A 13,777-nucleotide genomic window follows, 5' to 3' on the forward strand; every position below is an offset into this window, starting at 1 on the left:
GAGACTCTGTATCGAATGAATGAACGAATGAATGAAATTTAAGTTATTCAAAATAAGCCTAGCTGATATAAAAATAAAATGTAACCAAGAAAAAAATGCAGACTAAGGAATTCGTGATTGCTAAAAAGAATGAAGGCAGTCAAGATTGTTGTAATACTGCGGCTCTTTTTAAAATAAAAAGGGAAAAAAAAATCTTTGATTTATTAAACTTTAAAAGATTTTAAAATGTTATTAATTTTTTATTGGAGAGACCCAAATTGTTTAAGAGTAATTTTATTTTTAATATTTTACTCTTAGACACACATGTGAATTGATACAGGCTAAATTAACAGGATCTGATTAGTAACATTTCGGTGGTAAGAATAACTAACTGTTCATTGTTCAAAACTCAAGGAATGCAAAAATTCCAACTTACCTTCACCTACAACCCCAAGGATCTCAAATTTATTCATCACATTACCAATGTTAGGAATCTTCATGAAGACAAACTCCTCTTTTGATGCAAGCCACAAAACATGGCACCAAAAGAACTCAGAAAGCTGTGCGGTAAGAACAAAAACCTTCTGAAGGAAGAAATTCTCACTGGCTGGTGGGAACTTTCACATACTTGTTGCAATCAAGAAGTATTAAACGATTCCCTGAAAAAAACAAACACAATTAAAAGCTGTAAATTTTATATTTGCAGTACTCTATTAACCAATCTTACCTTTTTGTATAGCTATTTTTCAATCCATTTTAATGTTTTATACACTTGAAATGAAGAAGAAACCAACAGTAATAGGAGCGAAGAACCCAAAATGGAACGAATACAAACAAACAAATGCACCTCTCTGTATTTGAAATGAATAATATAACCACACTTTAGGGGACAAGGACAAATGAATTAACCATAGGTAACTTCTGAAAACAGCATTTTCACTATCTACTCTCCTAAAGCTAAAAACAAAAAGAATTACAAACAAATACTATACTCTACTTAGATACCTGCTTTTATACAGTGACATGAAACTTGTTTGTTTGTGTTCTAAGATAGGGCAAATAGGTGAATATACTGACCTTGGTTTCTTAATTCTCATAAAAGGGAGTAACAAATATAAAAAGGGAGAAGGCTTGGAGATGGAGTTAACAATATAAGCTCAGTTTTTAATATACAGGGGTATAGACGGATATAAAGGTGTTTGTGTAAATGTGCACTCACATACATATATTTCCTAGCTCTGTCTGCTGAGAAGGCCTAGAAGCAATGACACCCCTATAGCTATGAACACAGCTGGGGCTCTAATAACAGGAACTGGAGTTCCTTGAAGAAAAAGCTGATTCCAAGGGTGGGGTAGGAGAAGTACCACAGGAGCCTAGGGTATATTTTTGTGGTGCCAGAAAGTAAGGAAAAGCTCAAAGAATGATAGGGGTACCTCAAAAGGACACAGGAGTCAGACTGATGTGACTCCCACTGGCCTAATCGGGAATATTTGAGCAACAAAGTAAATAAGCACAGTAACAGATTATAACCCATATAATTTTTTTAAAAGTCCTTACTGACATAAATAAATAAGTAAGGGAGAAGAGAAAGCTCTTTTGCGAAGTATAATTCTAAATAATAAATATAGTGATAAAATTAGAAAATCGCCATTTGGCAATCACTCTGGTAATAATTATTTCAAGCAAGTATGATCAATATATGCTAAAACTAGCAGTTGAAAATTTGATGGAAAACAGGATATTATCTAATCTCAAAGTATCTCCCCACAAGATACCTATTAATTACAAGAAGAAAAATAGTAATTTTATACTGAAGAATCCTGCCAGATACCACCTTAATTAAGTGATCAAGTCAACATCATCAATAAGGGGACAAACCAACATTATATGTCCCCTGATAGGATGCATCACATCACCACCTCTGTGGCATTCATGCCAGAAATGCAAAACCTGCATCTAACCACAAGTAGCAAGAGACAAGCCCAAACTGAGGGACATTTTACTAAATAACTGGCCTGTATTCTTTTAAAATGTCAAGGTCATGAAAGACAAGAAACAACTGAATAACAAGAATTGACTATTCCAGATTAAAGAAGATTAAGAGATATGACAATGAAATACAATGCATGATCCTGGATTACATCCTGAACAAGAAAAAGCTTTTGTTCTTTTTTTGCTATAAAGAACAATTGATACAATTCAAATGTTCACAGATTATAGTACTGTTGTCAGTGGTTTTCTAATTTTCATATTAGTACTTCGGTTACATAAAACAGTGCTCTTGTTTTTAAGAAACAGCACTAAAGTTTTTAAAGGGGCATCATGTTTACAACTTAAACCATTGAGAAAAATTACAAGTGTGTATGGGGAAAGAGAAAAAAAGACAGAAAGAATGATAAAGCAAATATGATAAAATGTTAACACTTGGAAAATCTACGTCAAGGGTATAGAAAGTAGGAAATTCTTTGCACTATTTTTGCAATTTTTCTCTAAATCTGAAATATTTTCAAAATAAGCTTTGTTTCAAAAAGCTTATCCTATTTCTAAGAATAATAACAGCAGTACCAACACAAAATATTGTTTTAAAAGCAAGAAATAAATCTAAACAAGAAGTTCCTTACTGCCTATAAAATCTGGAACTTTTCACAAGAATACCCCATGCGATGTGGATAAGCATTGTCAAGAAGTGCCCCTTCATACACTGATGGTAGAAATGTAAATCGGTGCAAGTTTTCTAAAAAGCAATATATACATTATTAGGTGATTTTAAAATGTGCATATCCTGATAAGGGCATCTGACAAAAATCTACAACAAACATCATTCTTAAATGTGAAATAGTAGATACAGTCCCTTTAAAACTTAAGAACATGTGCCAGGCACAGTGGTTCATGCATATAATCCCAGCACTTCAGGAAGCCAAGGCAGAAGGATCGCTTGAGCCCAGCCTGAGCAACACAGGGAGACCCAGTCTCTACAAAAACAAAAAACAAACAAACAAAAACAAAAAAAAACCTAGACTGGCGGGCATGGTTGTGGGAGGCTGAGATGGGAGGATCACTTGAGCCCAGGAGGTCGAGGCTGCAGTGAGCCTTGATTGCGCCACCAGACACCAGCCTGGGCAACAGTGTGAGACTCTGTCTCTAACAAACAAACAAAAACATGACAGGGAGTTCTACTATTAATACTTATCAACATTAGTATTAAACATCCTAGCCAGGCACAGTGGCTCATGTCCATAATTCCAGCACTTTGGGAGGCTGAGGTAGACGGATCACTCACACTCAGGAATTCAAGACCAGCCTAGAAAATGTGGTGAAACCCTGTCTCTAGAAAAACAACAAAAATTAGCCGGGTGTGGTGGTGCATGCCTGTAGTACCAGCTACTCTCAGAGGGTGAGGTGGGAGGATTGCTTGAGCCCAGGAGGGCGAAGCTGCGATGAGCCGTGATCACACCACTGCACTCCACCCTGGGTGACACCGCAAGACCCTGTCTCAAAAACAAAAACAAAAACATCCTCACGGGTTATAGGTGGTTTAGTAAAATAAGAAACAATAAATGAATAAAATGTATGATTGAAAAGAGGGAAATGAAAACAGAATTTGCAGATACTACCTCACAGAAAATTCAAAAGAATTCATAAATTACTGGAATTATTAGTGTTTGGCAAAGTAGCTGAACATAAGCTTAATACACAAATATCAGTTGCATTTGTAAAGATCATTTGTAAGAAATAGAAAAGGCAATTTTTAAATATCACATTTATGGGTGGGGCACAGTGGCTCACGCCTGTAATCCCAGCACTTTGGGAGGCCGAGGCAAACAGATTGCCTGAGCTCACGAGTTCGAGACCAGACTGGGCAACATGGCAAAATCCAGCCTCAACAAAATATACAAAAATTAGCTGTGTGTGGCAAAGCATGCCTCTAGTCCCAGCTACTCCAGAGGCTGAGATGGGAGGATGGTTTGAGCTTGGGAAGCGGAGGCTGCAGTGAGCCAAGATTGTCCCATTGCACTCTAGCCTGCACAATAGAGCCAGACCTTGTCTCAAACAAAAACAAAAACAAACCACATTTATGATAATTTTAAAAAGCACATAAGATTTAACAAAAGATATTCAAAACCACTTTTCAAATATATATGTAACTTTACTCAAAGACATTAAAAACACCTAAACAAGTTATCCAAATTTTACAGCTAGGAAGATTCAAAACTATAAAGGTATCAATTCTTTCCATATTGATCTATACAGTCAATGCAATTCCAATCACAACCCCAACAAGGTTTTCTAAAGAATTAAGACAAGCTGATTTTAAAATATATATGGAAGGGCAGAGTTCCAAGTAGAAGCAACACCCTCCTACTACAAGTATGAGCAGCAAAGAATAAGAAAAAGAAAAGAGTAAGAAAGATAAGAAAAGTTACAAGAGCACTAGGCTTTGAGGGTAGGATCTGGCAGGATGCCCTACTGAATATGTTGAGGATTATAATAGAGTGAGGGAAATTAAGAAAGGGTGGTTCTGGCACAGACTAACTTAGCCAATAGAACAGATGTGAGAGCCCAGAATAGACCATACTTCAGTATCCCTACAGATTCCTACAGACCTTACAGAAGTCAGAGTAACTCTTGAAGAAGATAAGTCAGACCATGTCACTTCTCATTCAAAACCCTCTAATGGCCTCCCATATCATTAAGAGTGAAAACCAAAATCCACATGAGCCACAGGCCTTGACCTCCCCTCCTCTGATATCATCTCCTACTAGTCTCTCCCTTGACTAGCTTCACTCCAGCTACACTGACCTCCTTTTGCTATACTTATTTTAGAAAACTTGAGTTCAGTGGAATCAAAAATTTTTTAAGGATTACTCTGACATTTAGAGAAAAAGATGTCACAATTTGAGAAGAAATAAATATTTATTCATTCATTAAGCAAATAATTACTGACTGCCTCCCATGTTTTCAGGATAAGACACACAGCACAGTGGTAAACAAGACAGGCAAGGTCCTTACCCTCATGGAACTTTACATTTTGCTGGTGGAAAAAAAATACGAGACTATTATCTTGTATTTTGTTATGAAAGAGGGGAAAAGAATGATTACTCAGACAGAGAGGGCTTCTCTAAAAAGGTAACATTTGAGCTGAGATGGCAATGGCAAGGAGCCAGCTATATGAGGATCTACATCAGTCACATTCCTGGTAAAAGATGCTCAGAGCATTTCTGAAAACGAACCATTCTTTCATTTTCTATGGCTGGTTTGAAAGAACACCCAGGAAATATTTACATATTCTACTCTCTGCCAATAATGGTATGGTTTATTTCAAAGGAAACTTGAGATAAAAATTAATCATTCTCACTGAGAAGACCCAAAAAGTTATCTATGTAAGTATTGTAAAGAACATTTGTGGCCGGGCGTGGTGGCTCATGCCTGTAATCCCAGCACTTTAGGAGGCCAAGGCAGGTAGATGACCTGAGGTCAGGAGTTTGAGACCAGCCTGACCAATATGGTGAAACCTGATCTCTACTAAAAATACAAACATTAGCCGGGTATGGTGGTGTGCGCCTATAGTGCCAGCTACTTGGGAGGCTGAGACAAGAGAACTGCTTGAATCCGGGAGGCGGAGGTTGCAGTAAGCCGAGATCTTACCACTGCACCCCAGCCTGAGCGACACAGCAAGACTCTGTCTCAAAAAAAATAAAAAGTTAAAATTAAAAAAAAAAAAAAAAAATTAGGTCTCACTATTCTTTGTGGCAGTCAAAACTGAGTAATAAAAACTGGGAATCAGGCCAGGCGCAGAGGCTCACGCCTGTAATCCCAGTGCTTTGGGAGGCTGAGGCGGGTGAATAACCCGAGGTCAGGAGTTCGAGACCAGCCTGGCCAACATGGTGAAACTCCATCTCTACTAAAAATACAAAACTTAGCCAGGTGCGGTGGCAGGCGCCTGTAATCTCAGCTACTTGGGAGACTGAGACAGGAAAATCACTTGAACCCGGGAGGCGGAAGTTGCAGTGAGCTGAGATCTTGCCATTGTACTCCAGCCTGGGTGACAAGAGTGAAAACTCCACCTCAAAAAACAAAAAAAAACTGGAAATCAGAATGTGAGTAGGGCTGGGCACAGTGGCTCACGCCTGTAATCCTAGCACTTTGGGAGGCTGAGGCAGGCAGACTGCCTGAGCTCAGGAGTTGGAGACCAACCTGGCCAACATGGTGAAACCCCATCTCTAGAAAAAATACCAAAAAAGTAGCCGGGTGTGGGTGTCTGTAGTCTCAGCTACACAGGAGGCTAAGGCACGAGAATTGCTTGAGCTTGGGAGGTGATGGTTGCAGTGAGCCAAGATCACATCACTGCACTCTAGCCTGGGCAACAGAACAAGATTCGGTCTCAAAAAAAAAAAAAAAAAAATTATGTGAGTGGATACATATCTTGGATGTCAAGAATGGTCTTTTAAATACCAGTATTCATACTGAGGAAAAAAAATTATGCCATATTGGATTTAGCTGCAATTTTATATATTTTATATGAATATAGCTGATTAACTTTTTTTTTTTTTTTTTAAAGGCATAAAAACTAAAACACTTTAGCTCTGGTGATGGCAAAATACGTATCTTGGATGAAATGTCCCTTTACAGACAAATACAAATGCTAGAGGGAATACTTTTTAGAAACATCTTAAAAGCTCCAAACACTTTTGTGAAGAATTACCTGGCTAAAATCAAAGCAAAAGAATAGAATCCAGAGAGATAATCCAAACCACCCAAAACTATTTTAGCTTTTCTGGTATTTGAAGATCCAGAAAGTGAGAGAAAAACAGGCTTGCTCTTGAAATCATTACAGATTAGGAACACAAAGTCAAGGGTGTCTCAAAATGAGAAAGTTTGTTAGCAATAACTTATTGTATATTTCAAAATATTTAAACTAAAAGAGTGGAATTGGGAGGTTCCTAACACAAAGAAATGATAAATGCTTGAAATGATGGATACCCCAATTACCTTGATCATTACACGTTGTATGCTTGTATCAAAATATAACATGTGGCCCATAAATATATACAACTATTATGTATCCATAATCATTTAAAATAAAATTTTTATAAATAAGGAGAAAGTTTGATAAATCACCACTCGAAGCCAAAACCCCAGGATAAGAAAAAACAGAAATAAATCAGCCCTTGGACAAACTTGAACTGTAGGTTGATGTCATCTGGGTGATCTAAGCAACGCTCTGAAGGAAGATAGCATCAATCAGGCCTCACAATACTGCCACAGATAATTTCTCATTTACAAAGTGCAGTACATAATCAAAGATGGCCAAATACACAAGGTAAGATACCACGAACAAGAACCAACAGAAACAACTGAAAAAGAAAGTGACCCTCAAAGGACTTTGGGTCAGGGATAGCCTATAAATGAGCAGCAATAGCCTACAAAACAACGGTAGGGTTGATGCAATAAAAACCAAAGACTGAACATTGTGACAGAACTGAAAGGTCCAAAAGGTGAAAGATCAAACTATAAAAATAAATTAGAATGCTAGATAGAGAGCATAACAAAAAAAGAGAACTAAATGAAAGAGAAAAATATTAGGATATAGAAGACATTGAACATGGTTTTAAAACTTGACCAAACGAACATATAAACTATAGCAAAGAACTGCAAAATATCTTTTTTTCCTCTCCAAGCACACATACAACATTCACAAAAACTGATCATATGCTAGGCCATAAAGCAATTCAAAATAAATTACAAGGGCCAGGCACAGTGGCTCACGCCCGTAATCCCAGTATTTTGGGAGGCTGAGGCAGGCAGATTACTTTAGGCCAGGAGTTCGAGACAAGCCTAGTTAACATAGTGAAACCCTGTTTCTACTAAAAATACAACACTTAGCCGGGTGTGATGACCACGTGCCTGTAGTCCCAGCTACTCAGGAGGCTGAGGCACAAGAATCACTTAATCCCGGTAGGGAGAGGTTGCAGTGAGCCAAATGGCACCACTGCACTCCAGCCTGAGCAACAGAGCAAAACTCCATCTCAAAAATAAATAAATAAATAAAATAAATTACAAGGATTGAAGTAAAAGGATGGTCTCTTTCTACAACTAAAGTTGACCAATCACAAAAGAAATAGTTAGAAAATAATTTTTATGTTTGGAAATAAATACATTCCCAAAATAATCTGTAAATCAATCAAAGAAGAAACCATAATACACTTAACAAAAATACAAATCCATGGAAAGAAAACAATGCTTAAGGAGGATATTGAGAATCTTATATGCATACATCAGAAAATACTAAAAACTGGAAACATATGAACTAAGCATAAAACTCAAGAGGCTAAACAAAAGAACCACAAAATGAGCCCAATGAAAATGTAAAGAAAGAAATGAGTAAGAGAAAAATTCATGAAACAGAAAACACAAGTAATAAAAAGATCGGGCCGGGAACCTACCGACCTGTGAGCTAATATATGGTGTCTTAACGTGGCTAAGCATGTGGTAAGTTGTTATGCAACAGAAAACTGATACAACAGCATTGTTCCTTTTATATACGGTTTAAAAACAGGCAAAGCTGAACTATAAAGTGTATTAAGTATGTATATGTAAGTGGTAACTGTGTAAAAAAGTGATCAGGTGTTTATTGTAAAAAATCAGGATATTAATTACCTGTAAGGAGGGACTGAGATTGAGAAAAGACATGTAGCAGCCCGGCACTTTGGAAGGCTGAGGCAGAAGGATCACTTGAGCCCAGAAGTTTGAGACCAGCCTGGGCAACATAATGAGATCCTGTCTCTATAAAAACTTTTTTTGTTTGTTTAATTAGCTGGGCGTGGTGGCGACCGCCTCTAGTCCCAGCTACTTGGGAGGCTGAGGTGGGAGGATTCCCTGAGCCTAGGTGATCACAGCTGCGGTGAGCTGTGATTGTGCACTGTGCACTGTGCACAGACTGTGTGACAGAGAAAGAAAGGAAAGGAAGGAAAGAAAGGAAGGAAGGAAGGAAGGGAAAGGGAAAGACAAGACAAGACGACACGACACGACACAACACAATACAACACAACACAGGAGGGCTTCCTGGGGCACTATTTCTATGTCTTGAGTGATGGTTAAATAGACATTCACTTATAATTGTTCATTAGAGTATATACTTATGTTTACTGTATTTCTATGTTGTTATATTCCATTATAAAACAAGCCTTTAAGAGAATATTTCTGATAATGATTTCATATATAAATAGTTCCTTCGTCATTTATATGGTATTAAAAAATAATTTTTATCAAAGACAAAGCATTGCAAGATCACATTAAACAAGAAAGTTTAACTGTTCTCTCTCTCTCGGAAGTTCAAGACAACATAACGCATTATGTTTAGTGCTGCGTATCACAACAAAACCAAAAATTCCCAATAACTGATAATCTGGATAGTGACCATTCACCTAAAACCATGCCAGATGAGGAATTGGTAAGGAAACCAGGTGAGTTTGGCCTCAGTGTGAGATGACTGACATCCAAATGTCTGAAGACTTTGGAAAAAATGGAATAGAGCCAGTGATTTATTCCAGGGGACAGAACTAAGATCAGTGATAGAAGCAAAAAGGAGACAAATTTCAGCTCAGTAGTGATTGGACACATGTAAACCAAAAATAAAATCCTAAATTAGCCAGGGATGGTGGCGTGTATCTGCAATCCCAGCTACTCTGGAGGCTGAGGCAGGAAAATTGCTTGAACCCAGGTGACAGAGCTTACAATAAGCCAAGATCGCGCCACTGCACTCCAGCCTGGGAAACAGAACAAGACTTCATCTCAAAAAAAAAAAAAAAAAAAATCCTAATCCCCCCCAACTGACTGAACAAACTCTTTCTTGGCCAAGGGCACCCCAGAGAAACCTGAAAAGCTGAATTCCCAGCCAGGGAGAGAGGTCAGACATACCTCGTTATACTCTCTCTTTTTGGATGGCAATCATAAGACTGGCAAACCAGACTCTGGCAATAAGATACCAAATTATAAACACCTAAAGTCAGGCAAAGCAGGGGTTAATTCATGCCCTACAACCCATAAAGCCTCATCAGAGATGATTAACCTAGTATAAAGTACAATGTGGCTTACTTTCCAATCTGGCTGTGGTATAGCATCACACAACAAATAGCAGACCCTGAAGGCAATCAAAATATTTTACCGCAAAATGTATTTATTTGACATATTTTAAAATAACTGTCACAGGGCCAACAAATCTCCATTAATGCAGCCAGGCCTTTCCTTTCTGGGCCTTACCCCCAACAGAGGAGAGATTAACTGAGAGCCTGACACCTTTAAGGTCTGAAAAGAGACATTTACCATCTATTCTCCCTGAAGGCTGCTACCTATGAGGCTTTATCTAAATAACAAGAACCTTGGCCTCCACAACACACTTAATCTTAACTCTAGCATTTCTTTCTACTGACTTCAAGTCTTTAGAAAAAGCTTAACTCTTTCAACCAACTGCCAATCAGAAAACCCTTTAAACCACCTATGATCCCCCACTACCTTGGCTGAACCAATGTACATCATCCTCCAAGTACTGACTGATGATTTAAAACATATAAAAGCAGACTGCAATCTGATCGCCTAGGGCATACTTTGTCAGGGCTCTTGAGACTGTTCCCCAGACCATGGTCACTCATACTAGCTCAGAATAAACCCTCTTTAAAATATTTTACAGAGTTTGGTTTTAACATTAACAAAATGATCAATCATCAATGGTTATTCATTCATTCTCATTTTTGTCATACATGTCAGATGCCTACGATGGGACAGCCACTATTGTAGATACTTCAGGATATAGTAGTGAACACATGGACCATGCTCCTGCTCTCATGGAGCTAAAGGAGATAGACAATAAATAGGATAATTTCAGACACTGACAAGTATTATAAGGAAATAAAACAGAGTCTTATGATAGAGTTATGACAGTTAGGAAGGGGAGAGGTCCTTTAGGTAGGAGATCTGGGGAAGGCTTGTCTGAGAAGGCAGTATTTCAGAGAAATCTGTCCTATGTAAAAAGTCAAGCCACCAGTACAAAGAGTCTTAGAGAGTTTGATAAGTTCAACGAACAGAGAAGGCCTGAAGGAGGAAACTCGCAAGTGGCAGGAAAGGGCCTCTGTAAACAGTTTGTCCCTGGTAGAGAGGAATCCTGTACTAAACTAGATGCCCTCTAAGGTACCTACCAACATGAAGATTCTAACTCTCTCAGAAATTGTTTGAGTTTTTTTATTACCAGCCACTGTGTAAACAAATAACCAAATGCATTTTAGGGTGGATTTGACTCACACTAAGAAATACATGTAAAATTAAGCAATGTTTCTGTATTAGCGAACAAGTAGGTACCTAAGGAACTGACAGAAACATAGGCTTGTAATTTATTTCATAGATTATAAGTATTGAATTTAAGAGTTGCCTGGGCCTTGAATGTTTTCTTTGTTACTGAAATTATAATCTTCATCTCAACGGGTCTTTTCTTCTTCCCAAAGAGAGTACAAAATCAGTTGAATCATGAGTTTTGTTTTTGTTCCTGGTATTGTTTTTACACATCCAAATGAGAGAACCATTTTGTCACTGAAAATTGCATAGGAATACATTTGGTGCATGACTAAACTTCTGTTATGATAAGAGAGTTCAAATGGTTTGAAAGCATCTTAAAACTCTAGATCCACATATAGAAGAAAACCATTTCTATGGAAGACACAGCCTTGTGAAAAACACCCTAATTAATTACCCTCTTGTAAAGACTTCTCCATGCTGAATACAAGCAAGGAGATAAAGCACTCCTACTTAGTTTTCTTTCTAGATGGGACCATCTGACCCATAATTAATAGGATCTTCATTTTGCTTTATTCTCCCAATAGTGGAGAGTAATTTGATTTATCAATCCATCCTTTATAATTCAGTTTCCCTTATTAAATCAAATAGATACTTGATTATCATGAGTTATACACAATTTACTAGCATAAAAATTTCAAACTATGAAATATATTGTGCCTTCCTACCCTTGATCTTCAGAATCCTTCCACAAGGTAGGAAATCCAGTACCAACCCAATGTATCTTCTACCAGCTACTTGATACTTCTCCCAGCACTGCCAATCCTACTAAACTCCCAGTCTTTTCTAATATGAGGGTCTATGGATTCAGATTGAAAAACAGAGCTAAGGCTGGGCTCGGGGGCTAACGCCTGTAATCCCAACACTATGGGAGGCCGAGGCAGGTGGATCACCTGAGGTCAGGCATGAGAGACCAGCCTGGCCAAAATTGCAAAAACCCCATCTTTACTAAAAAAAAAAAAAAAAAAAAAAAAAAAACAAAAAATTAGCGGGGCATGGTGGCACACGCCTGTAATCCCAGCTACTCGGAAGGCTGAGGAAGGAGAATCACTTGAACCCAGGAGGCGGAGGTTGCAGTGAGCCAAGGTTGTGCCATTGCACTCCAGCCTGGGCAACAGAGCAAGACTTAGTCTCAAAAAGAAAGAAAAAGAAAAACAGAGCTAACATGGGATCAGAGCCAGGGGCATTGGCTCATGCCTGTAATCCCACCACTTTGGGGTGCTGAGGCAGGCCGATCGCTTGACTCCAGGAGTTCCAGAAAAGCCTGGGCAACATGGCAAAACCCTGCGTCTACAAAAAATTAACGAAGCATGGTGGTGTATGCCTGAGTCCCAGCTACTCTCAGCTACTCAGGAGGCTGAGGTGGGAGAATCATTTGAACACAGGAAGTCGAAGCTGCAGAGAGCCATGATCACGCCACTGCACTCTAGCCTGGGCGATGAGCAAGAGCCTGCCTCAATAAAATAGGATCAGAGAAACTCAAAGTTCATACTAAAACTGTACTATTTCAGACACCCTATTGGTTAAAAGGATTTTGAAGACATCTTCGTGAAAATATAAAGATCAATTTTAACATGGTTTCTCTGGGGTAATATTTTCTGAACTACAAATTCTAAGTAACTGAATTTAAAATAAACTTACAGAAGTTGGGGACCACCTAGATTTTGCTGGATTGATGTGGGTCAGAAAATGTGGTCTGAGTTATTGTCCTCAACTCCAAGAAAAATAACCTTCACATAAAAAAGGAATGGAAGGAACTGAAGTCCAAGACTTGAAGAACACCTACAGGATTTAAATGAATTCAAGACCATTGACCTGGATAAATTTCATGTTTGAAATGCTTTAAGACTTCCAAAATGAAATTGCTGAAATTTAGTAGTCTTGGGAAAGTCACAGGGAAAAGAAGAGGAGAACAAAGACTGGCCAAGAGCAAATGTCCCATTTTCCAGAAAGGGCAAAACAGTACATTCTGTAAACTCTACACCGAAGGATTTATAATTAAGCAATTATTCAATGTTTTGAGAGCTAACCATGTACCAGGTACTATAATAGATTCTGGGACGTAACAGTAAAGAAAACAGACAAGATCCCTATTTCATAGAGTTTAATCAAAAACTCACACAGTAAGTATAAAACAGTAAATATTAGTGCTATGAAAAAGATACAAGGTGTTGGAAGGGCTTATGACAGGGGTTTCCTACCTATTAGGAAGAGTTGTTGGCTCTCTTAGAGAAAGCAAGTAGTGAGCTGAGGCCTGTAGAATAATTCAACGTAAACTGATAGAAGAAGGGGGATGCTCCAGGAGAAAATAATTTATGCAAAATCCCCAAGTCAGGAGGGAACAGCGTGACACAAAAGACCCAAAGGTGAGGTGGGGAGGGGTGGGGGTCAATAACATAGTAGAAGGTGAGGCTGGAGAAACAGTAGGTTGGGCTATTTCAAGAAGCATAATCTT

The 13,777-nt window shown here is 38.3% G+C and overlaps 1 protein-coding gene across 2 annotated transcripts in view; it reads right to left on the minus strand.

Annotated features, from left to right (window-relative positions):
- Positions 1-13,777, minus strand: part of CDKL5 (cyclin-dependent kinase-like 5) — a 228,076-nt gene that overhangs the window by 146,792 nt on the left and 67,507 nt on the right. For both annotated transcript variants that reach the window (XM_011940216.1, XM_011940217.1), the window contains one exon: positions 416-638. In XM_011940216.1, coding sequence (XP_011795606.1) covers positions 416-479 — 64 coding nt within the window. In that variant the 5' untranslated portion in view covers positions 480-638. The remainder of the gene's footprint in view (positions 1-415; positions 639-13,777) is intronic.

Source organism: Colobus angolensis, unplaced genomic scaffold (assembly GCF_000951035.1).
Source record: "Colobus angolensis palliatus isolate OR3802 unplaced genomic scaffold, Cang.pa_1.0 Scaffold188, whole genome shotgun sequence".
Classification (NCBI taxonomy): Eukaryota; Metazoa; Chordata; class Mammalia; order Primates; family Cercopithecidae; genus Colobus; species Colobus angolensis.